The sequence below is a fragment of the Microcebus murinus genome, chromosome 1 (assembly GCF_040939455.1).
Source record: "Microcebus murinus isolate Inina chromosome 1, M.murinus_Inina_mat1.0, whole genome shotgun sequence".
Classification (NCBI taxonomy): Eukaryota; Metazoa; Chordata; class Mammalia; order Primates; family Cheirogaleidae; genus Microcebus; species Microcebus murinus.
In genome coordinates this window covers 44,283,938-44,310,960 of record NC_134104.1, presented here as the reverse complement: position 1 = coordinate 44,310,960, position 27,023 = coordinate 44,283,938, and the positions used below count along the sequence as shown (strand labels likewise).

Below are 27,023 nucleotides of genomic sequence, written 5' to 3'. Positions count from 1 at the left end.
TAGAGAGTATAAAACGTAATGACCAGTTAAATTTGAGAGAGCAAGGAATCAGTTAAATGCTGGTTTTTTCTTTCTGGAATCCTTTTCCTCCTCTCTACTTCTCTTATCTGCCTGGGTTTCTGCCTACCTAACTGCTATTTATCCTACACACATGCTGTAAAGCACCCATTACTTCCCTGTAGTACTCATCATTTCTGGAATTACTTGCTATATCTATCTTACTGTATTGTAAACTCTATAAAGATAGGGGCCTTGCCTGTCATTTTGACTGTTGTCCCTAGCACCTGGTACAGTGCCTGCTATGTGGCAGTTGTTTATTGACTGCTTGGGACTTGTTGAGTTTGAAATGCCATGAAACTTCTGAGCAGAAATGCTTAATTTACATAGGTAACAGGTTTGAGGATTGGGAGAAAGATTGGAGACTTTGGCGCTTTCTACTTTTGGTGGTGACTGCAGTCGTGGAGTAGGTGAGATTGCCCACATAGAATACAAAGAGTGGAGGGAAAACTGAAAAATGGCAGCGACAGTCAGTAGTAAGAAGTTTACAGTTAAGTCTAGCAAGTTGCAGTTACAGAGTTAAAAGAAGAACTAAGGCATGGAAGGAGAGTTTTAAGAAGGAGGGAGGAAATATAGCAAGGAAGGGAGAAGGATGGAAGGGAAGGAATTGCTAGCAATGCCAGATGACATATAAATAGGTCACAGAAGATAAGGATGGAAAAGTATCCGTTGGCTTTTGGCAGCTCAGAAACTGACTGCTTTAGTGAATGGTTTCATTGGATAGACAGGTCTGTGTATTAATTTCCTACTGCTGCTACAACAAATTACCACAAACTTAGATGGCTTAAAATAGCAGAAATTTATTGCCTAACGGTTATGGAAGCTAGGCATTGGGGTATCAGCAGGGCCATGATCTCTCCAAAGACTCTAGGGGAAGACCCTTCCATGTCTCTTACTAGCTTTTGGTGGTTGCAGTCCTTAGTGTTCTTGGCTTCTAGTTGCATCACTCCAGTCTCTGCCTTTGTGGTTACATGGTGGTCTCCCTTTGCCTGTGTCCAAATTTTCTTCCTCTTACAAGAATACCAGTCATTGGATTAGGGCCTACTTTAAATCCAGAATGACCTCAGTTTAACTTGATCACATTTGTGAAGACCCTGTTTTCAAATAAGGTCACATTCATAGGTACTAGAGATTAGGATCTTAACATGGGAGACACAGTTCAATCCACAGCAGTCTTGAAGCTGAATTGCAGTACCTTGATGTTAGAATGGGAGGCAAAGAAGTAAGACATCAAGTGTAGACAACTGAAGAAATGTCTATGTAAAAGAAAGGAAAAGGGATAAATAAAATAGTAGATAGGGTGGGGGGTGGTCACAGAGTGGAAAGAGATTCTTTTGTGTTTAGTTGTTGCTGTTATTGTTAATGCTTTAAAATTTCTTAAAGTGCATATCCTGGAGTCCACTAAAGATCTACCTCATGGAGTATAATTTATAAAAAGGACAAAATTATAACTGTCATGCAGATATGAGATGAACATGTCATATATTTTATTCAACTCATTAATTAAAGGGAGAATCTGTAAAATGTTAAAACTGGTCCATAGAGTATTTGAGAAGCTAGGTATTTATAGGTAATGTTAGGATGTGGTTGCTAGATTAGATAGCCAGAACTGATTAATGGCCAACAGGGTCATAAACTGTAATCTTTAGGTTATTTATTTATTTTTTTGAGACAGAGTCTTACTCTGTTGCCTGGGCTAGAGTGCCGTGGTGTCAGCCTAGTTCACAGCAACCTCAAACTCCTGGACTCAAGCGATCCTCCTGCCTCAGCCTCCTGAGTAGCTGGGACTACAGGCACGTGCCACCGTGCCTGGCTAATTTTTTTTCTAATTTTAGTTGTTTGGCTAATTCTTTTCTATTTATAGTAGAGACGGGGTCTCACTCTTGCTCAGCCTGGTCTCGAACTCCTGAGCTCAGGCAATCCTCCCGCTTTGGCCTCCCAGAGTGTAGGTTATTTTTTTAACTACACAGAAATTTTATGCATCTCTACCAAACAACAATCAATACTGTTACCTTTAATCAATGATAAATACTTAATAGCAAGTTGAACTAATTATTTTACCATATGATTTTAGATGGCTTTTGCCATGTATGACATTTAAAGGGTGTGCTGCTCACATTTTTTAAACCTATTTCCAAGTTTCAGATAACTTTTTTGACATACTTACTGGAATCTATGGAGGTAGAGATGGGAGCCTGAGAACCTTTAATTTAATTAGCCCTTAGGCGATTCTGATGTTGACTACATTCTGAGTACCACCACATAAGAATATGAGAATACTGAGTGGCATTGAGTGCCCATCTGAGGTTGGAACCCATTACTTTCTAATATCCCCTGGGTTTGGGATTTTTTTTTCTCAATAGTACCCACTTCCTTGGCAAAGACAGATTATTTGATCCAGGGTGGAGAGTTTGCCAGGCAGATGCTCAAGGACAGACACAGTGGATAGGAAGTGAAGGTACTAGGAGGAAGAGAGAGAGAGGGAGTGTGTGTGTGTGTGTGTGTGTATACACACATACATATTTGAGATAAGAGTGTATATAAGTTGGATATGAGGTCTAGGCTGGGTTGGGAAAGAAATGAGACCAGGATAAACTTAATAGATGGAGAGAAAAGAGAGAAATCGAGTACACAGAAAGTATACAGTGGGAGTAAGAGAGCTGAAAGGTCAGCAGGCTGTAACCAGAAGAGGGAGACATTAAAGTTTTTAAGATTTCCAGAGGTAGGAGTAGTTTCCAGTAATAGCAAAAATAAAGTACATGTTGTGGTCCTGAAAGTGCATTACTGAAGTGGAATAGAGGTTATTAGAGAGCAAATTATTGAGAATTACTTTCATATAAATTTATACTTTTCATAAGACACTAGAAACTTTAAAGCTGCTATAAATTTTCTAAAATAATGAGCCATTGTTCTATTAACTTTAGCCAGATTGTAGCCAAATATACTGGATCAAGAAATGATGGGCAAACGCCTTTCTGGTCTTTTATGACAGTACTCACGAACTGTCATTTATGGAGCACATTGTTATGGCTTAGGCCCTTGATACAAGGTGTTTTTATATAGTGTCTTGTTTAATTCTTACCCTTTATTTCTTACGGTTTGAATTCATAATATCCCCATTTTACAGATGTTAAAACTGAGGTTTAGCAGCCATGAGTAACCTTTTCAAGGTCATAGTGAATGATAGATAGGACATTTAAATTCCTTATGTGACTCCAATTTGTTTACTTGTTATGTTATAGGTAGAGTAAGTGCGTGGTGGGGATTGAAGACGATTTATGTATCTCACATTCCTTCATGTAATTCAGTTTTGTAAATTATCACACATGTAGAGATGAATTTGGGCTTAAAAAAGAATGAAGCTGGGTATAATTTCTTTTCCTAAAAATTGCCACCCTAACTTTCTTTAGACTCTAAATGCATATCCATCTTATGCTCTATTAAAAAATTAAGTAAAAGAAATGAGCTCTCAAGCCATGAAAAAACATGGAAGAAACTTAAATACATAAATGAGGAAGCCAGTCTGAAAAGACTACGCATACTGTATTATTCCAAATATATGACACTCTGAAAAAGGCAAAACTGTGGAGACAATAAAATCATCAGTGGTTGCCAGGGATGAGGGGAGGAAGGAATGAACAGGAGGAACAAAGGATGTTTAGGGCACTGAGACTACTCTGTATGGCACTGTAATGGTGGATACACGTCATCATATATTTGTCCAAATCATAGAATGTACAAGACCAGGAGTGAACCCTACTGTAAACTATGGACTCTCGGTAATAATAATGTGTCAATGTAGGTTCATCGGTTGAAACAAAAACACCACTGTAGTCAGGAATGTTACTAGTGGAGGAGGCTGTGCATGTGTGGGGCAAGGATATACAACAAATCTCTGTTCCACTCAGTTTTGGTGTGAATCTAAAACTTCTCTAAAAAATAAAACCTATTAAAAATGATAAATTTGTTATGCATATTTTACCACAATAAAAAAATGCAGGGATGGAGGAAGATGTTCCATGTGAACACTAATCAAAAGAAAAAAAAAACCAGGGTAGTTGTATTGATTTCAGACAAAACTGACTTCAGAACTTGGAAAATTACCAGGGATAAAGAGGACATTAAAAAACTTAAGTCAAATTAAAGTAGTATCTTGAATAATCTGTTTGAGATTTATAGTAATGCAACTTAAGAAACTTCACGGTTATAGGGCTGATGTAGTACTTCTAGTTAAAAAATTCACAGTGCTAAACAATTCATTAAAAACTTCATTGTAGCCAAATGAAATATGATGTATTAGTTAACAGTTGTAACTTATTCTTTAGAACACTTGTCTATTCCCTAAATGCCCCATGCTTACTTTTTCATTTTATTATAAGATCTCACAGATTAGATGTATTATAAGATGTGATAGAAGTGACACTTACAGAAAGTATAGTCAAGCTCACCAATTCATAATGATAAAAAAAAAATCCTTGAAAACTCATTGGAAAAGTGTAAACCTTTCACAGTTTGTAATTATTGTAATGAAAGTTACATTGCTCTACATTTTTGGCATATTTGTGCAGCTGTCCTGCATTTGTATTTGTTGCTGTTAGACAATTTTTTTAACATCACAGTGAATTTTCTTAATGAGCTCAATTGTTAAGATAATATATATTATTTATTAGTAACAATATGACTAAAGTCTGGGAGTAGTCTGGACAATCACATGGAATCAGTATCACAGGCACCTACCCAAAAACTACACTTGATTTGGAGTTTAATTAGAATAGCCTAAAATGAGCTTGCATTCCTTTTTGCATTAATTTATCATCATTTAAATGTTTAATGTTCTTCCTGTTTTCCCTAGGGATAAGTAGTTAAAAAAAAATTACAGTTCGTTTCCTGGAACAATACCAAAATTTATATCTAGCTTAACACATCTGACCTTATATTCCTTCAGAGGAAGTGAACACATGTTCTCTGAGTAATCCCCTAGATGAAATGTATAGCCAAACAAAGGAGCAGTAAGATCAAATTCTAATGTTTTTTTTTCCCACTGAAATAAAATTCAGAAATTACATTAGCAGGTTTCTACCCTTTACGGTAAGATAGTCTGGTGGAGACCATGTGGGAAAGGAGAAGCTGTCAGTGATGGTGATGGTGATGGAGTAAGGGGAGAAAGAATCGAGGTGGAGTGAGTTGTTGGTGAGAGTGTATGGATTGATCCTATGATATTCATTTTGGAAGTTGTTTACCCAGTAGCAGTTGTGCTCTTTTTGTCAATACTACCTTGTGAAACTGAGTAATATAGGTGGTACCACCTGGTCACTAATCATTATTCTTCCCAGTGTACAAAGCTAATCAGAAAATTGGGGGATGATTACTTCTGTTTCTATTAGCACCCTTTCCCTCCTAATGTTAAGAGTTCCTAACCTAGAAAAAAATTGAGATCTGTAGACTAATAAAAAGAAGGGTTTTTTTTTCTTTAACTTAAAGAAAAATGCCATTTACTTTTTTAAAAATTGGTAAGTGGGAACATAAAACTCTTTAGCATAACTGCTGATCTTTGGGAGAAAACTATTCCCTGCATTGTGCCCTTAGTGAGTAGAATAGCATTATCCTTTGGGCCAAATAAAACTCAGCCAAGAACTAAACCAGATCTTCAGCCTGAGGTTTCCTAGCTTTGGTTATAAGTCAGTGCTTTTCATCCTCAGTACTGTTCACGTTTAAGGTGGATCATTCTTTGTTCTGTGGGGCTGTCCAGTGCATTCTGGGGTGTTTTAGCAGCATTTCTGCCTCTACCCACTAGATGCCAGTAACATCCCTCCCCCTCCAGCTGTGACAACTAAAAACGTCTCCAGATACTGCCAAATGGGAGGTAAACTCACTCCTGTGGGATCCTCTTTCCCTCCTCCACTCTCCCCACCCTGTTTGAGAACCACTGCTCTAAATGTATTAGGTGATTTGATGATAAAGAATATTTTCCAGATTTTAGTTTTACTTTTAAATATCTTGTCCTATTTTAAGTATCTTGGTAGAATAGTCTTTACTTTTAATAACTGTAAAAATTAACTGGAAACATATTACTAATTTGGGGGTGAAAGTGAGGACAATGTCTTTCCTTGATTTGAGAATTCAACAATATGACCTTTGGATGCTTACTACGGTGTTTTTCAGACTGCAGGTGGGAACCCATTAGTGGGTCATGAAATAGTTTTGTGGGTCAGGAATATGCATTCAAGAGTGTATAGGGTCACCATGTAAAATGTATTTCTTTGATTCGAATAGTAGAAAAATATATGAATATGTTTATGCCCAGCCTTCCCTTTTGAACTGTAATATTCTAAACGTATACTTCATAGCAGTAGGTGCTTAGTTAAGCTGTTTGTCTAATCAGGTTAAACTTGTCAAATATTCCATGAAATGTGAAACATCCAAACTTGTTCATTGCAGTAGATTGGAGACTTACTTTTAACTTTGGTTTCTGGTGCCTATCATCTTGTTTGTGAGAGGAGGAAGTTCTGAACTCCATCACATATTTTAGAACATTCTTGGCACATTACTTGCGGACTGTTAATGCCCTCCCCTTCGCAAGATTCTGAAAAAGGACAGCTCCATTTTAATTGTTTTCTTCATCAGCATGCACGCAAAAGTCCTGTTTTTCATCAGTTTTTCTTTTGTTGACTTTTGTAGAGATTATGCTTCATGGGGTTGAAAGAGAAAGAAATGTTTTGTGTATTTATTGAGAATCAAACATAAACATCAGCATAAGACATCTAAAACTTAGTGCTAACGCTCTGTGCTCTTTTTGTAAAATTCATTTTAAAATGACAACCTTAAGCTGAATAATACCCTATGGAGAATACATGAAATGTGACAATCTGCCATTACAAAACACTGGATCCGGCTGTTAATAGGAAATTCTTGACTTTCTGAAATCCATAAACACCTCCAATCACTTAAAAAGCTGCCTTAGTTTCTATTTACCAAAGAAATACATTTATATTTTGAGTTATTTCATTTATTCAGTGTTTTTTTAAAGATTGAAACACTTGCAGGAAGCACATTTTCATCTTTTCAATAGTAAGAGAACATTTCAAACTAGTTTCATAATGTTAGAAATTCTTCTTAGGATAGTTGTTTTTTTCTCTAAGGAAAAATGTTACTGATTGTTCAAGTTATTTATATTTCTGTTCATTTACTTTCACAGTGGTGATTTTTATACTCCTGTGTTTTTAATTTAGCTGATATCCAGCAGAGATATTCAAGATTTTCATGATAGTTTCAGGGGAAATTTGCAGTTATTTTTTTTCTGGATTGTATAACATCCTAAGTTTTATATTTGCAAAAGATCAGTGGGTATATTGCATAAAACCCCATATATTTATTTCATTCTGCTTTTATATATTTTTATATTATTGAGCTGCTATGCCTAGTTCTTGTGTGTGAAATGAAAGCAGGTATAAAAGATAGCTAAAGTTTAATGTTGATTAAAAACTAAGCTTTATATGAGAAATATTTGTTTAGGAAGCCATATAACTATTATACTATTGATCTTTAAAAGTAGACTATAGAGTGAAACTAGTATGGACTTGAGAATAAAATTTCTTTATAAGCAAAGGATATGATTTTTAAGTATTGTCATAAGAATTTAGGTACAGAGTTGTTCCAACTTCATTAAAGTTAGTTTTAAGACTACTTTGAAATTGCTTTTTCAGAGGTTAATACAGTTGCCCTATTCATTCAATTAGTAAACTTTTATTTGTCACCCCCTACTTGCTAGATACTATGTGAAGTTCTTATTCATAGGCCTTTAAAAGACTTCATCTGTTCTAGTAAATGATATCAACACTACATTGTCTTAAAAATAATAAATCAAGATAATAGAAAATTCTGTTACAACCATCTGTGTCCATATCGAGATTAAAAATCCAGCAGTGTCACTTTTAGTATAGCTTTTTGTGAAAGTACAGTACTATTTCAAAAGGTGATTATAAATAACTCTTGAAGGAAAAAATCTGTTTTTTTAAAAGGCTACATTCATGATCCCATTAGAAGAGATTCATTTGAAGGCCATCATTTCAAAATGCTAAAAAGTATAATTGGAGTGGCAGTTTATTTAGAATTAGTGAAAATTCTAAATAAACATTAATGCTTCCTTCTAGGTGCTCAGTGAAAAAAAAATACAAACTTTATGATAAAGGGAAAGATGCAAATATTTCATTTTTATAAACATGTTAAGTTACCTAAGTTTCCAAATCCAGTTGCTGAAGAAATATCTGGAACAAATTATGCTGCCAACACATGAAGATTATTTTTCCTAATCTTTAATAAGCCATTAAACTGTTACTTTTTTCTTTGGGGGAGGGACTTCTAAGAAAGTCAAATTTCAATCGAATATAGAATTAAACTTTATTAATGGATTCAAGAAGGAATGCCTTATAGTCTATAATATGATCAGTAATCTACATAATCCTTAATATATATGAAGTGATTTTTTAGAGATTATTCAACATCTCACAGAGATTTTAGGAGTTTGTGACATTTGCAAATAAATAGATGAAGCTGGTCACATATTTTTATATTTTACTTTTTCAACAATTACTATAAGTTAGTACTCTTAAAGATCAAATTTATGATGATATGTATATATATTTAACTGTTATATTTACTTTTTTTGTTCAGAATGGGAAGTTCTTTGAACTTATAAGTTATGTAAGTAATCATTTATTATTTTGACCTAACTTGGCTTCTCTTGGCTCCTGTAAGTAGATGTGCTAAGAACTATGTCATCTGTTTCATCCTGTGTAAAGAAAATATTGGTGGTATAAAATACCCAATGTCACATTTATTTTTAAATCTTCACAAAAAATCGTAATTACTTGTAGTATAAGTTAAAGATGGAAGAGCAATTTATCATTCTTTTAACTTTTTTTTTTAAAGGTGATGGATGTGGACACACTGTACTAGGCCCTGAAAGTGGAACCCTTACATCCATAAACTACCCGCAGACCTATCCCAACAGCACTGTTTGTGAATGGGAGATCCGTGTAAAGGTGGGAGAGAGAGTTCGCATCAAATTTGGTGACTTTGACATTGAAGATTCTGATTCTTGTCATTTTAATTATTTGAGAATTTATAATGGAATTGGAGTCAGCAGAACCGAAATAGGTAGGACATTTTCTTATAAATGTACATGTGAATACATCATTGTCCCAAGTTTGAAAACTAAAGGAATTTTTGATGCTTAACATTGAATGACTATGCTGCATAAGGCAATATGTGAGAAATTGTTGAAAATGTGTGGAAATCTCAAGTTTGAATCTTCTTTCACGAAGAGAAGATTCTTGTCTCTTTACCTTGTTCATTTACTTTTCTAATAAGCCTGTGTTGGTGCCTTTGCCACTGTACTACTTCTAAGGAGAAGTTAAGTTATCTAATTTTTTATTTTTTCCGTTGCTCATTTTATTTGCAGTTGAAGAATACAGATATAATTCATGCATAGGAGGCAGTATAGCATGGTGATTAAGAGCATGGGTTGTGGATCCAGACTTCTGGGATTAAAGCCTAACTCTAACTCTGCCATTAGCTTCTTGTTTGACCTTAGGCAAGTTGCCTGACTTCTCTGTTTGCTCACTTGTAAATCAGGGAATAAATACTCTATAAAGTGCTTAGAACAGTACCTGACACTTAAAATGCTTAGTAAATGTTACATGCTATTGTTATTATTCTTGATTAAGAACAGTGGTTATCAGTAATAGCTGCATTTTAGAGTCACATGAGGAAATTTTTTAAAAATACTGTATACCTGGTTCCCCTCCTACACAAGTTGAATCAGAATTAATTGAGTAGGACCTAGGCTTCAATATTTTAAAAGCTTTCCAGGAAAAATCTACTTTGCAGTCAAGGTTTAAAAACTCTGGCTTAGAGATCAGTGCCTTTCTCTTAAACAAGAAAGGTAGAAAATTTTGTAAGGCTGTTTGGGTGAAATAAAGTTATAAAATTAAGAACTCTTGACTTCTCTGAGTTTATTTGGAAACATTCATTGGTATCAGTGTGTAAAATATCTTTTAGAACTATAAAAGTTCTGGGTTCTAGTACTGGTCGCTAATGTCTTATGCGTTAAATACCATACTATGTTCATTCTCTGGCCTTCTCTACCCAAATCCTTCATCTCTTCTCTACTTTTCGGCCTGTTATCTACCAGAGGAAAAATTCCTGTCCTGTTTTCCTGGCTGCTGAAAACCACTGTTGTTTCTTAATCAATTTCCATGAATATATGGTGTTGGATAAAGTTTTAGGAACTCAAATCACCTGAGGATGTAGAAACACTATTGCTGGAATACGAATAAAAGACAACTGAATAATAAATGCCTCCTGAGGATGCAGTAGAGAATAGACAGTACCACCTGAGCACTCTTGAAACAGCAGCAAAAAAGGAGAACCACAATCTTGTCAAGCCTCTAGCATTTTACAGGAAATAATGGAAATAGAGAAATATATTACACTAACTGTAAGGACTAAATTAAGAATATGAGAAATTCTATAGAACAAATGACCTAGTTTCTTCCGCATATAAATAGGATTTTTAAAAAAGAAAGACGACAACAGAGAGGGAACTGTCCTACTTTGAGACATATCTTCCAGAAGTAATGTGTGGACTTTGGATCTTGATTCAAACTAACCAGCTGAAAGAAGATACTTTTAGGATTAGAGAGAAATTTTAAGAGGAACTGGGCATTCAGTGATGGTCAAGAATGATTGTTTTAGATGTGGTAATGCTATAATTGTTTTCTAAGTTCTAATTTGTTAGAGACATTCTGAAGTTCAAATGAAATGTCTAAAATTTATTTTTCTTTTAGGAAAAGAGTGAGGGAGAGGGATAGGCAAAACAAGAATGGCACATTGGTAAATCTGAGTAATGGGCATATGGGCATCACTACACTCTTCTCTCATCTTTGGTGTATTTTTGAGAATTCGCATTATAAGAAGAATTTTATTAAAATAAAAGATGAGAGAATTATATATTTTGACAATAAATTGTGGCAGTGTTGCTAGAGAGAAAGAGTGACATGGGAAAAATTTTTAGCACAGAGTTGAAATCACTCACTGGGTTCTAGTCACTCCAGGAGCTGCTTGCTGAGTCCTTCCTGCAAGTCACTGAACTTGCCCAGACTTCAAAGTCATATTTCGTACTATATGAAGATTAAATGAAATTAATACTTTGCTGTGTTTGACATGCAATAGGTGTCTAATAAATCTTAGCTGTCCCTTATTTCCATTGTTACTTGTCTTTTCCTCATTCTCTTCACATGGTGAGTGAAAGCTGCAGGAAGGTCAAGGGGACTGAGTGGTGATGATCCCTGTTGGACTTCAGTTTGCACACCTCCCCTATCACCACCTACCATGGACCAACTGGTCTTCCATTTTGGTAGCAGTCTATGGTTATTGGTAGAAAGATAAGTTTCCTGACATATTGCAGAGGAATAAAGATCATTCAAGAATAACCATTTAACATTCTGGTTAAGGTAGAACTGCAGAAAATTACAGGATAGAAACAAATGCATTGTGGGCATCAAGATTCCAGTGATAAAGGGTACTGAATCCTCTTTATCCTATGTCATCTTTTCTCGCTGTCCCTTTAGAAAAAAGGCATTAAAGGGGAGGACAGCTCCTTGGTCTCTCTGTGTTTTGTCTCTCTGTGATGTTGATGTGTTTGAAGTATATGAGCTAATTATTTTTTAAGATGTTCCTTAATTTGGTTTGTTTGATGCTTCCTCATGATTAGATTCAGATTACAGACTTTGGCAGGAACACCACAGAAGTGATGTTCTCAGTGTATTGTATCATGGCACACGATGTCAATTTTTCCTCTTACTGGTGATGTTTGCTTTGACAACTTGGCTAAGGTGATGTCTCCCAGGTTTCTACACTGTCCCTATGTTTCTCTTGATAATCAATCCATATCTTATGGGGAGACTCTTTGAAGTGATGTAAGTATCCTGTTACTCATCAAACTTGTACCCACTAGTTTTGGCATAATCAGTGATTCTTGTCTTCATCAATTATTAATATTATTTTCTAATTTCATTATTTCTTCTGTGTTGTTTAGGTTTTTTCCTACTGACAAAGACTTTTCCTTTCTCTCCCATTTGTCTGTCTGTTTACATCAGTGTGGACCCAGTGAATTCTTATGTTAGTCCGTGGCTTATAACTCTTTACTATCATTATTTATTTTGATGCTCAGATTGTCCCAAGTTTCCAGTAGGAGACTCTTCAGGCTAGTTCCTGTGCTCTATTGTGATGTCCTCATCATACTTTGCGTACTTTGTCACATTCTGGCATAGGATATTCTAGGTTTATCTTGTACTTGCCCTGCCCAGCCCTGGAGTCAGCCATTTCTTCCAGGAACCCTGGTTCTTCTTAGCAGAGAATAGTGTTAGAAATCTATGTCTGATCACTAGGTTTAGACCAATGGGCTACTGTGCCTATCAACAGACAGATTTAGTAAGTAGACATATGTGTGTATACACACACACACACATATATATATATATATTTATACATGTAAATATGTTATATCTATTTTGATGTTTATCTACCTGTATCTATTAAAGAGCATGAATTCATATTGATACCATTAATCCTAGTCCAACATTATAGGGTTCATTCTATCCTTTTCCTATTCATATTTGTGACTCCTCTAACAGTAAGAAATCTAGCTCCCATTATCTATAACATATTTACTTACTTGTTCAGTATTATAACCAGAAAATAGTTTTACAATTACTAGCCTATGGCTCTAAATGAAAGGAGCCTGCTACCTAGAATGCATGTTTGTTTGAGTCTTAACTTGAGGATTTACAGTCTAAATACTGTGTTCAAAAATGCCTTGGGCTAGTTCTTCCCCTCCACCTTCTAACCTTGAATGTGGTTATGTTATCCATTTGAAATACCATTTGGCTCATTAGGATTGGTCCTTAGGAATAAGTTTGTCTTCTTTGTTGCTATTATCAGTGAAGACGTTTTTATTTGTTTTGCTGTTACATACTCTGACTGGTTCCTAATTATTAATATATAAAGACTAGATTTATATATGTTGATATTATATCCTATTCTACTGAGGTTCTTTTTTTTTTTATCATTTCTATTAGTTTTACCATTTGTTTCCTAGAGATTTTCAGATACACAATCACATCTGGAAATAGAGTTTTACCTTTGTTTTTAAGATTCTTATGCCTACGGTTGATTCTCTTAACTAATTGAGTTGGCTGCTACCTCCAGGACTATGTTAAACTAGTCCTGGTGGACTATGTTAAACTAGTGGATAAGGTAGGTATCCTTTCCTGGTTCCAGATCTTAGTGGAAATGTTTGGAGAAGTGTCTTAGCTCAGGTTGCCATAACAAAATACCATAGACTGGGTGGCTTAAAAAATAGCAATTTATTTTCTCACAGTTCTGGAGGATAAAAATCCCAGATCAAGGTGCCAATCAATTGAGTTTCTCTGACTGTTGTTTTGGTTTTTTGTCTTTCAGAATCCTAAAATTACCGCTCTTCTTTGTTTTCTACTTTTACCTTGCATTTTCCAAAGTCTGTCTCTGTTATTTTTAACTCATTTCTTCCACAAACGTATTTTCTATCCAAAATTGCCCCACTTGGGTCCTACAGTCATAAATCTTTTCCTTGTAGTTACTCCCCCCCCCCATAATGAGTCTTTCATTAACTTTTGCCATATAAGTGATTCTTATACCCCATGAAATGTGTTGATATGTTTTGGGATGTGTGAACTTAGTGAAAACAAAATTACTTTTATTCTTTGAGTTTCTTCCTTATTCCATTATCTTTATGAAAAAAACTATTTTATGTCAAATTAAAGCATTAAGTATTGTTTCGTTTGAAAGAAATAGAGTAGAACAATATGATTATCACTGTTAATATTTTACATTTAGAGTAGTTTCCCTTAGACGAGAATTAAAGAAATGATATCTAATCTTAACGACTGTAAGGATTTGCATGACAGATGTGAGAGCCATAGAGATTCATGTGAGACAAGGCCCTAGTCTATGAAAACATGAAGTCAGGAAGGCTGATGCTATCTCATTTTCTCATCATGAAAATACATTGATTACTGTGGATGTTTTTTATGAGAATACTTGATGGAAACTTAAACTTATGTTGAATTTGTCCCTAATACAGAAGCTTCATATGAGATTGTTGCATTAAGAAGGACAGAACTCGGGCCAGGTGCAGTGTCTCACGCCTGTAATCCTAACTCTCTGAGAGGCCGAGGCAGGTGGATTGTTTGAGCTCAGGAGTTTGAGACCAGCCTGAGCAAGAGCGAGACCCCATCTCTACTATAAATAGAAAGAAATTAATTGGCCAACTAATATATTTAGAAAAAATTAGCCGGGCATGGTGGCGCATGCCTGTAGTCCCAGCTACTTAGGAGGCTGAGGCAGGATGATTGCTTAAGCCCAGGAGTTTGAGGTTGCTGTGAGCGAGGCTGACACCACAGCACTCACTCTAGCCTAGGCAATAAAGTGAGACTCTGTCTCAAAAAAAAAAAGAAGAAGTACAGAACTCATACATAATTCAAAAGACCTTGGTGAATCTTTGTGCCCCAGAATGGTCAAGCTGGTTTGTGGCCTCGAACAGAGAAGAAATATTAAAACTCTGTCTCTATAAATGGTGTCATCACTTCAAAATATTTCCTCTAATGTTTTGAGGCAGATCATTGAGGAATTGACATCTGTTGTGATTCTTGTTAGCATTTAACTGGAAGGAACATATTCTACTATGTGATGCTGACCCCATCCAAGAATACCTACTTGTGATCCTTTTTAGTGAATGTTAAAAAGCTTTGACATCTCCTAAGTGGTGAAAAGTGTATTTTTTAAGAAAAACTTTGAAAGAAATTTCCTTGTATGCTATGTATGTCTCACCTGTGATGCTGGCAACCCATCTGATTTTGCTGTTTTTGTTGAAATCTACACATGTTTATGACTTGTTTCTTTTTATATTAGCATACTTGGCATGAAAAACTGCCAGCTATCCTAAAAGAAGCTGTCAACTTACTAAGTCAGGACCTTGAATCACCACCTTTTCAAGAGGTTAGATTTATTTATTTTTCATTATAGTTCCTTTTTTAATTTCAGGAGATTTAGGGGGTACAGGTTGTTTTATGTTACATGGATAGACTTGTGGTGATGAAGTCAGGGCTTTTAGTGCACCCCTCACCCCAGTCGTATACATTGTACCTGATAAGTAAATTTTGATCCCTCATCCCCCTTCCTCCTTCCCCTCTTCTGAGTCTCAAAAGTCTATTATACTACTTTATGTGACCGTGTATACCCATTGTTTAGCTCACACTTATAAGTGAGTACATGTGGTATTTGTTTCTCTGTTCCTGAGATATTTCCCTTAGGATAATGGCTTCTAGTTCCATCCAAGTTGCTGCAAAAGACATTATTTCATTCTTTTTTACAGCTGAGTAGTATTCCGTGCTATATATATACACCATATTTTCTTTAGCCAATCATCAGTTGATGAGCACTTAGGTTGATTCCATACCCTTGCAGTTGTGAATTGTATTGCAATAATAATAAAAAAAAGGAGTGCATGTATCTTTTTGTTATAATGATTTATTTTCTTCTGGGTAGATACCCAATAGTGGATGGCTGGAATGCATGATGGGTCTACTTTTGGTTCTTTGAGAAATCTCCATACTATTTTCCATAGAGGTTGTACTAATTTATGTTCACACCAACCAAGCGTTCCCGTTTTACCACATCTGTACCAAAATTTATTGTTTTGGTTTTTTTTTACTTTTTAATAAAAATGGCGATTCTGATCAGGGTAAGGTGGTATCTCCTTGTGATTTTAATTTGCATTTCTCTGATGGTTAGTGATGTTGAGGATTTTTTCATTTGTTTGTTGGCCATTTGTATATGTTCTTTTGAAAAATGTCTATTCATGTATTTTGTCCACTTTTTAATGGACTTATTTCTTTTTCAGATGTGTAGTTTGTCAATATTTCTTTCCATTCTGTGGGTTGTCTATTGATTGGTTATTTCTTTTGCTGTTCAGAAACTTTGTAACTTAATTAAGTCCCTTTTATCTACTTTTGTTTTTGTCATGTTTGCTTTTGGAGTCTTAAGTCATAATTCTTGTCCAAAACAGTTTTTCCTAAGTTTTCTTCTAAAATTTTTATGGTGTCAGGTCTTACATTAAGTCTTTAATCCATCCTGAGTTAATTTTTGAGTGATAGAGATCCAGTTTCATTCTTCTACATATGGCTCTCCAATTTTCCCAACACCGTTTAGTGGATAGGACTTCCTTTCCCCAGTGTATGTTTTTGTTGTCTTTGTTGAAAATCAGTTGCTTGTAGGTGTGTGGTTTTACTTCTGGGTTCTCTATTCTGGGTTCTCTATTCTGCTTCATTGATTTATATGTCTACTTAAATCAAAACACAATGCTTTAACCCAGGCAACAGAGCCAGACTGTGTCTCAAAAAAGAAAAAAAAACAAAAAAAACCACAATGCTGTTTTGATTCGTATAGCCTTGTAGTATAATTTGAAATCAGTTAATGTGGAACCTTCAGACTTGGCTTTGTTTTGTTTTGTTGCTTAGGGTTGCTTTGACTAGTTAAGATCTTTTTTGATTCCATATGGAGTTTAGGGTTATTTTTTCTGATTCTGTGATAAACGATGTTGGTATTTTGATGGGAATTGCATTGAATCTCTAAATCACTTTAGGCAGAATGGACATTTAACAGTATTGATTATTTCAATCCATGATCATGGGATGTTTTTCATTTGTGTTGAGTGATTTTTTTCATCACTGTTGTGTAGTTCTCTTTGTAGAGATATTTTACCTCCTTGGTTAAGTATATTCCTAGGTATTTGCAGCTATTTTAAATGGTATTGCGTTTGTGATTTGATTTTCAGCTTGGCTATTATTAGTGTGTAGAAATGCTACTGATCTGTGCACATGAATTTTTTAACCTGAGACTTTACTGAATTTATTTATCAATTCTAGGAGTCTTTTGGAAGAGTCTTTGGGGTTTTCCTGATTTAAGATCATGTCATTGATAAGCAGGGGTGGTTTTACCTCCTTTCCTGATTTGGATGCCCTTTATTTCTTTCTCTTACTTGATTGCTCTGGCTAGGACTTCCAGTACTATGTTGAATATCGTGTTTCCCTGAAAATAAGACAGGGTCTTATATTTATTTTTCCTCAAGAAGACACCCTAGGGCTTATTTTCAGGGGGTGTGTGTGTGTTTTTTTTTTAAGTACGGTACAACAATCTACATTTATTCAAATATAGTTAAGTCATCTTCTGGAACATCCTCATAACTCTCCAAACCTCGAATTCTATCCTGAATTTCTTGCGATTCTATTTCCTTTAGAACCATTGGCCCCAATCTCTCATGTTGAGCCCTAGAGCTCTCATGGGGCAGATGAGAAGGGCTGCTTGTCTTCTTTACCGTGACAAAATGCATGGGTTGTGCAGATATGCTGCATAGCCACACCCATCACTAGGTCTTATTTTCGAAGTAGGGCTTATATTGTGCAAATGCTTAGAAATCCTGCTAGGGCTTATTTTATGGGTAGGTCTTATTTTCGGGGAAACACAGTAATAGTGGTGACAGTGGGCATCCTTCTCTTAGTCTAGTTCTTAGGGTGAATGCTGTGAACTTTTCCCCATTCATTATGATGTTGGCTGTAGGTTTGTTATATATGGCTTTTATTGTTTTGAGGCTTGATCCTTCTGTATCTTGTTTGTTAGGAGATTTTATTCTGAAGAGGTGCTGGATTTTATTGAATGCTTTTCCTGCATCTATTGAGATGATCAGATGGTTTTTGTTTTTAATTCTGCTTATTTGGTAAATCTCATTTATTGATTTGTGTATATTGAGCCATTCTTGCATTCCTGGGATGACATTTACCTGCTTATAGTGAATTATTTTTTGATGTGCTCTTGGATTCTGTTTGCTAGTGTTTTATTGAGGATTTTTGCATCTATATTCATTAGGGATATTAGTCTGTACATTTCTGTTTTTATTGTGTGCTTTCCTGGCTGTGACATCAGGGTGATACTGGCTTTTTAGAATGTGTTAGGGAAGATTCCCTCCATCTCCATGTTATGGAATAGTTTCAGTTAGGATAGGTAACAGTTCTTCTTTGTCAGACTGGTAGAATTCAGCTGTGAATCCGTCTGGTCCTGGGCTTTTATTACTGGGAGAACTTTTATTACTGATTCAATCTTGCTACTTGTTATTGGTCTGTTCAGGATTTCTGTTTCTTACTGAATCAAGCTTGGAAGGTTGTGTGTTTCCAAAAATTTGTACATTTCCTTCAGATTTTCTAGTTTGTGTGCACAGAAGTGTTCATAGTAGTCTCTGGTGGTCCTTTGTATTTCTGTGCTTATCAGTTGTAATGTGTCCTTTTTTGTTTCTGACTGAGCTTATTTGAATCCTACCTCCTCTTTTGGTTAGTGTAGCCAGTGGTCTGTTGATTCATTTATCTTTTCAAAGAACTAACTTTTCCTTTAATTGATCCTTTGTATTTTTTGTTGCTTTAATTTTATTTAGTTCTGCTCTGATATTTGTTATTTCTTGCCTTCTGGTAGCCTTAGGCTTGGTTTGTTCTCATTCTTCTAATTACCTGAGGTGTGACATTAGGTTGTTGTTAATTTGTGCTCTTTTTGTCTTTTTGATGTAGGCATTTAGTGCTATGAACTTCCCTCTTAGCATTGCTTTTGCTGTATCCCAGAGATTTTGGTAGCTTGTGTCACCATTGTCATTCAGTTCAATAAATTTTTATTTCCATCTTGATTTTATTGTTGACCCCAAATCATCCAGTAGCATCAGGACATTTAATTTCCTTTTTTTGTATAGTTTCGAGAGTTCCTCCTGACCTTGATTTTTAGTTTTATTCCGGTGTGGTCTGAGAAGATACATGGTATGATTTCAAGTTCTTTTAATTTGCTGAGACTTGTGTTCTAGCCTGACGTATGGTCTATCTTGGAAAGTGTTCCTTTTGCTGATGAGAAGAATGTATATGCTGCAGTTTTTAGGTAGACTGTTCTGTAATCGTCTGTTAGATCCATTTATTCTAGAGTCCTGTTTAAGTCTAGTGTGTCCTTGTTGATTTTCCTTGTTGATTTTCAGTGATCTGTCTAGTTCTATTGGTGGAGTGTTGAATTCCCCCAGTTATTAATTTGTTGTTTATTTTATTTCTTAGGTCTAGAAGTATTTGTTTTGTGAATCTAGGAGCTAGTATTAGGTACATATATATTTAGAATTCTATATCTTTTGTTGAATTGTTCCCTTTGTTATTATGTAATGGCCATTTTTGTCTTTTTTTACTCTTGTTGATTTAAAGTCTATTATATCTGATATTAGAGTAGCTACTCCTGCTCACGTTTTGTTTCCATTTGCAGAATATTTTTTTCCAGTCCTTTACTTGAGTGTATGTGACTCTTTAAATGGGTTTCTTGGAGACAGCAGATTTTTGGGTTGTGTTTTTTTAATTTATTATGTCAGTCTGTATCTTTTACTTGGGACCTGTTTACATTCAGTGTTAATATTGATAAGTGTGATCAGATTGTATTCCAGTCATCATGTTGATTGTTATCTAGTTGCTTTGCTTTCTCTATTGTGTTACTGTTTTATAAGAGCCCTGAATTTCAAGTAAAAATTTTACACTGGTGAATATTGACTGATATTTTTGGTATTTAGAGCATTTTTAAGCATTTCTTTAGGGCAGATCTGGTGTTAACAAATTCCTTTTGTATTTACTTGTCAGGGAAATATTTTATTTCTCCTTCATTTATGACACTTTGTTTGTGGGATCCAGATTCTTGCCTGACAGTTATTATGTTTGGGAAGACTAAAGATGGGCTCCTAATCCATTCTGGCTTGTAAGGTTTCTGTTGAGAAATTTGATGTTACCCTGATGGGTTTTCCTTTTAAGTTACTTAATGCTTTTGTCTTGTGGTTTGTAGGATTTTGTTTCACTTTGACTTTGGCCAGAATGATGACTATGTGCCTTGGAGATTTCCTGTTTGCGATGAATCTTCCAGAAGTTTGTTGACGTTCTTGTATCTGGATGTCTAAATCTCTATCTAGCAAGACCAAGGATGTTTTCCTCCATTTTTCCCTCAGTTAGATTTCCCATGCTCTTTGCTTTTTCTTCTTCTCCCTTGGGGATATCTATGATTTTTATGTTTGCATGTTTTATATTATCCCATATTTCTTGGAGATTTTGTTCATTTTTATTCTTTTTTCTTTAGTTTTGGCTGACTGAGTTAATTTGAAAGCCTTGTCTTCAGGCTCTGAAATTCTTTCTTCTGATTGGTTCAGTTTGTTGTTAAGACTCTTCACTAAATTTTGATGTTCTCTAAATGACTTATTTCCAAAAGTTCTTTTTTTAAAGTCTATCTGCTTGATGAATTTTTCATTCATACCCTGAATTATTTTTTTGGTTTCTTTGTGTTGGTTTTCTTTTTTTTTTCTTTTACATTTTATTTCAGCATATTATGGGGGTATAAATGTTAAGGTTACATATATTGCCCATGTCCCCCCCCCACCTCTTTGTGTTGGTTTTCAACTTTCTCATCAATCCCATTGAGTTTGCTTGTGATTCATATTTTTAATTCCACATCTGGAATTGCAGAATTTCCTTTTGGTTGGAGTCCATTGCTAGAGAGCTAGTGTGATCCTTTGAGGATTGCTGAAAGAGCCTGTTTTTTCATATTGCTCGAGTTGTTTTACTGCTTCCTTCTCATCTGGAATCTCTTCCTTCAGCTCAAAACAGATAGCTTTGCAGTTTACTGTGCTGGGAACTCTACTGCTCAGTGTAGAGAAGGAGAGATACACTGCCTTTTGCAGGTACTGCTCCTGCAGGTAGGTACCCACTGTTGTGTTGCTGGCAGTTTGTTTAGGTTGTACTTCAGTGGCCCGGGAGAGTGTTCAGGTGCCGGCACTGGTGGGCAAGGGTAGATAATCCCCAGTTTCCAGGCTCCTGGATGGCATACTTGAGTTCTGTGGGGACTAGACCAAGATTGGGCTGACAAACGTCGGCTGGACAAGATGCTGGGTGGAGTGCCAACTGCTCACATCTTATTCTCACTGTGGCTTATGGCAGGACTGTGGGCATTGTCCTAGGAATAGTTAGGAGAGCCTGGCTCCCATATCCTTCTCAGCTGGGTGAGGCTGCAGCTGCAGCAGCCTGAACTCAGCCTGAGGTTGAGGTGAGGGCACTGCCCAGCTTTAGACTCCAAACTAACACCTCAGCCTGTAGCAGAGAGAGTGGGGATCCTTCCAGGCAAACAGTGTATGCAATATGTGAGGGGGAGTGCCATCCGCTCACAATTCAGTCCCACAGCAGCCTGTAGCAGGGCAGTAGCAATTGTCCTAGGTGTGTGTAGGGGAGCTTGGGCTCCCCTTTCCCTCCTCAGCTGGACAGGGCTGCGTCATCCTGAATTCAGCCCAAGGACAGGTTGTTGCCCAGCTTCAAACTCCCAAATTGTGCCATGGGCCTGTGATCAGAGGGCCCAGGTCCCTTCTCAGACAGGCTGTGCTGGTAGGAAACTGTGGGAAGTGTAGTTTGCTCAAGTCATGTTCCTACAGTGGGATGGTGAGCACTATTCTAGATGCCTGCTGGAAAGCCTGGTTTCTCTGCCCCTGCCCAGTTAGGTTGGGGGCTGCAGCCACATCCAGCCCAGTGTCAGACTCTCAAAATGGCATCTTAAACCTGCAGCTGGAAAGGTTGGGGTGCCACCCAGGCAGTCAGCATGGAGAAACTGGAAAATGTGGCCCACATCTCAGTCCCAATAGCAGCCCAGCAGGGCAGTGGAGACCTTCCCAGTGGTGTGTGGGAGCAACTGGGCTCCTCTATCCCTCCTCAGAGCCAAACAGTGGCTGCAGGTATGCCTGCAGTTCCCTGGTATCTAGGCTCTCAGAATGGCACCTGACTCAAGCTGCTCCCAGCTCAGATGCCTTTGGGATTCCGCTTGAGTTCCGTTTCTGGAACAATGTCTCTGTGCAGTCTCCAGGCAGCTCCCTACATTAGGCCAGAGACCTGTGTGGATCAGGGGGTTCTCTTGTTGTAGCCAAGATTATGGAAGCTCCTCTTGGAGATTGGAACTCTGGGGGCTTCTGTCTTACTGTTTTACTTTATCTAGGAGCTTCTCCCAGCTGTTAGCAGGCTCCTGGCCAGGCAGATTTTCCTGAACCCTCTCCTTATCCACTTTTGGTGCTTCCCATTGCTTCCCTGGTGAATTCTAGTGTTTTCTCCTAGATGATCTGTTCAAAATGTGAGAATCTGCTTACTATTCTGGTTCCTTTCTATGGAGGAGGCACATACTACCTGTCTAGTTGGCCATCTTGATCCTTCCTGCAAAAGGTTTTATTAAGATAGAAACAGAATAATTCTCTAATAGAAGCTCTCTAATGTTTGAAAGTTTGCTGGTTTTCTAGTTGATAGCTGTTAAAGCCCTCAAAGTAGAAGCTCTACAAGAGAGAAGAAAAGCTTTGAAAATTTTGATGGGGAAGATTGGTATTATTACTTCATGAATATCACTTCATGAATGGGTAGATATGAACTGATACAACCACAAAAACATTGTAGCAATATCTACTGCAGATTTTTCTGTCAATACCCTTTGGTCACTCAAGGATAGTGATAAAAGTCTATATTCTCTTTTGTACAAGCTGTATTTCTGAAAGAGAATTTTGGAGGCAACTACGCTTATAATCAAAGAAATGCAGAATTTTAAAACTAAGTACCTTCCCTTTGTGAGTTTTGGATTGGTAAAAAAATATAAAAATGTCAAGCATGTGGCCGGGCGTGGTGGCTCACACCTGTAATCCTAGCACTTTGGGAGGCTGAGGCGGGTGGATCGCTCAGGGCCAGGAGTTCGAAACCAGCCTGAGCAAGAGCAAGACCCCGTCTCTACTAAAAAAAAAAAAAAAAAAAAAATAGAAAGACATTAATTGGCCAACTAAAAATATATAGAAAAACTTAGCCGGGCATGGTGGCGCATGCCTGTAGTCCCAGCTACTTGGGAGGCTGAGGTAGGAGGATTGCTTGAGCCCAGAAGTTTGAGATTGCTGTGAGCTAGGTTGACGCCACAGCACTCTAGCTCGGGCAAGAGAGTGAGACTCTGTCTCAAAAACAAACAAACAAAAATGTCAGCATGTTATGTTGATGTGGTTTGGTGAAACTAGTACTTCTTAAAATATTGAGGATGTAGTATAACTCACTTGGGTAGGAGTCTTGAAATTTATATTAAGAATCACTCCTAAGGAAATACTTCAAAAGACAGAAGTTGTGTTAGGAAGATGTTTATTGTAACATTATTCACTATATAGAACAATTGTAAGCAATCTAAATTTCCTACAGTAAGGAAATGGTTAAGTAAATTAAGGTCTATCTACCATATAATCAGTTCCTGGCTATCATTAATTGTCTGCTATGAACATTCTATTACTTGTCTCTTAGTGAACATAAGTACGCATTTCTATATCTAGAAGAGGAATTCCTGGGCTATTGGATTGCATGTTTTCAGCTGTAGTAGACATCGCCACAAAGTTTTTGTGGGTATAGCAGTTTATACTTACCACCAGTATGTGAGAGTTCCAATTACTGTTCTCTACTTTTCTCCAAGCTAACTGTTCTGGTATGTGTTCTAATATCACATTATACATACTTTGCTTTGCATTTCCCTGATGGCAGATGAAATTGTGTTCTTTACATATGTTATCTATTTGAATATTTTCTTTTGTGAAGAGTCGAAGTTGTACATTTTTTTCTATTGGGAGATCTTTTTCTTATTCATTTGTAGAAGTTTTGTATATATTCCAGTTATGAGTTCTCTTTTAGATATATGTATTACAAATATCTTCTCCCTTTCTATGGGCTGCCATTTTATACCCTTATCTTTTGATAAATAGACATTAATTTTTATTTAATTTTATAATAGCTCACCTTTATTACATTTTTTCTTTTATGGTTAGCACTTTTTGCATTCTGTTTAAGAAATTTTTTTCCATCCCTAGGTCATAAAAGTTTCCAATGTTTTCCTCATAAAGCCTTATGTTCCTTTTTACACATACTATTCTCAGTCCTTCCTGAATTGATTTTTGTCTGATGTGCGAGGTAGGAGTCTTAAAGTGTTAAGGTGCATTTTCCCATGTGGTCCTTATTCATTTCAAATATGCAAATACAGATCTTTTACTTATTTAAGAAAAATAACACTTAGCCGGGTGCGGTGGCTTACACGTATAATCCTAGCATTGTGGGAGGCCAAAGTGGGAGGATTGCTTGAGCTCAGGAGTTCAAGACCAGCCTGAGCAGCAACAAAACCCTGTCTCTACTAAAAATAGAAAAAATTAGCTGGGCGTAGTGGCGTACCTATAGTCTCAGCTACTTGGGAGGCTGAGACAGGAGGATTGCTTGAGCCCAGGAATTTGAGGTTGCAGTGAGCTATCATGACACCACTGCACTCTAGCCTGGACAACAGAGTGAGACCCTGTCTCAAAAAATAAAAAAAAAAAGAAAGAAAGAAATGAAAAGAAAAAGGGCACTAAAGTAACCACCTTTCCTAAAATCAAAATATATAATGACTTTATGATGTTGTAGAAAAACATACTTTTAGAGCAATCAGTACTACTATCATTTAGGAGGAAAGACAAATTCATTCTTATTGATATTGCTAAATCCCTTTTAAACCCAGTAAATATCTGTTATGTCTCATTTTAAATATATACCCATTTGTCTAATTGATCTATACCTTTCCTATCATTATCCTCTACAGATGAGTCTTTGTTGAAGCAGCTAAAACTAAGGCTAAATCCAGCCCAAAACAACAGCTTATTTTGTCAGTCACAGTGTAAGAGAAATCATTTGAGGCAGACATTTTAATCATTCAAAAAGACCAAATCACTCCAAGTCAGGCGGTTAATTCGTACAACTCCACCTTGTTCTGACCTGTCAAATACAAGGCATTAATCATTGAAGCCTGGCTTTTTAAAGAACTGTATTGATGGACATTATTTAATGACAGCATCTACTCTAAACATTTTCCAGGTACTGTAATGGCTTCTTCAGTACTTTGAAGGCTCAGCTGCATTTGTCCTGTCCCACTACGCTAAGCTTTCTCGGGGTAGCACTGTACCTGTCTCATTTCAGCACTGAATCCCCCAGTTCCTGCCTAGCTTAGTGCCTGGATATTCAGGGGCTCAGTAAATTTCCGGTTGTATTAGTTTTCTTTTGGTTCATAACAAATTACCACAAATTCATTATTGAATATATATATTCAATAGATGGATTCCTTTGAGAATTCCAAATTTGTTTTTGGGACTGGAGGTGCTCTCCTCTACTAGATGCTAAAAAACTGTTCCTAAAGCAGTTTGTAAATTAAGAGTGAAGCTCTTTAAGCAAGGTTTATTTACCTCTGTTGGAGGTGGACAGAGTTGATGTGCTTTCACTCTAGCAAGTAACTCCCTACCCTCCACATCATCATTCTAAGCTGCAGGTTCCTTAGGGGAGCATTGTTCTATCACACACCTCTCAAACTTCCTTTAGTTGAGAACATAAATCTGGTCTCCTAAATTTCACAACAATATTAACTCTACTTCTGGTCTGTCGGGATCAAATGCATCATCTCTCCTATCTTTTGAGTACAGAATATTTCCGTTTAACATTTTCCAGAGTTTAATTTGTTGCTGTTCTCATCTACTGAAAATGTGGTTGATAATGGACATTGGAAGAGACATGATGTTAAGGTCTGTAAACTCCGTACAGTCTAGCCCCTGTTGGCAGTGGTTATACACTACCAACAGGGATTAGACAGGTAAAATAAATGAGTGAAATGGACCAGGGATAAGAAAAATAACAACATTGCCAGGGAAGTAAGGGATAACTGAGCTTCAGGATTGGGGACATTGTGGAGTGGTGGGGCTGTGGCAAACTGGAGTATGACTTTCAAAGGGTACAGCACTACTTAGGAAAACCATTTGGAAAACTGGCCTAGGTTTCCTTTCATTTATTCCTTGTGATTTTTCAAGAGAAACTGGAAGTTCAGAATTTATATGGAGTTTCCAGATTTTTAAAATCTTGGCACCTAATTTAAGCATTTTTGAATGTGTGGCCCAAAACTACACAGGCCAAGAGGCCAAGTAAAATACGTCTGTGGGCTGATTCAGGTCCTGAGCTATATAGATTCTAACTGATGCTCTATATTTCCATCAGATTTGATCATCTAAAAGCAGGATATTCTTACTGTACACCAAAGTAAAGTTCTGGTTGTATTAGTTTTCTTTTGGTTCATAACAAATTACCACAAACTGAGCAGCTTAAAACAACACAATTTATTATCTTAGTTTCTCTAGCTCTGAAGTCTGGGCGTGGTATGGGTGGCTAAATGCTCTGCTCAGGGTCTTGTTAGGCTGAAATCAAGGTGTCAGCTGGGGCTGTGTTTCTCATGTGGGGTTCAGGGTTCTCTTCCAGGTTTACTTGATTGTTGGCAGAATTCACTTCCTTGAAGTTGTAAAACTGAGGTCTCCATTTTCTTGGTAACTATTGGCCAGGGACTACTCTCAGTTCTTAGAGGCTGCTTATGATAGGCCCTGATAGGCAATGCACAGCATAAATGTTTGCTTTCTTCTAGGCCAGCTGGCATGTGTCTCTGTAATTTCTAGTTCTACAATTGATTTGAAAAAACATTGCTTTTAAAGGCCTTACTGGATTAGGTGGATTAGGTCAGGTCTATGCAGAAAAATCTTCCTTTTGCTGTATATGTAACATCTTCTTTTTGTCATATAAGTAGTTAAAAATAAAATGATAGAGAGTCCTAATAAGAAAATACTCTAGAAGTATAAAGAGATCACATACTAGAGAAAATTTTAAAAGTAAACACACATTGGAAAAGTTCACCTTTGTGAATCAATCAAGAAAATAACCAGTTATCTG

At 36.5% G+C, this 27,023-nt stretch overlaps 1 protein-coding gene across 1 annotated transcript in view; it reads left to right on the top strand.

Moving 5' to 3' along the window:
• Window positions 1-27,023, top strand: part of DCBLD2 (discoidin, CUB and LCCL domain containing 2) — a 79,314-nt gene that overhangs the window by 9,226 nt on the left and 43,065 nt on the right. Inside the window, exon 2 of the mRNA XM_012743082.3 lies at window positions 8,986-9,213. Within this exon, the coding sequence (XP_012598536.2) occupies window positions 8,986-9,213 (228 nt within the window). The remainder of the gene's footprint in view (window positions 1-8,985; window positions 9,214-27,023) is intronic.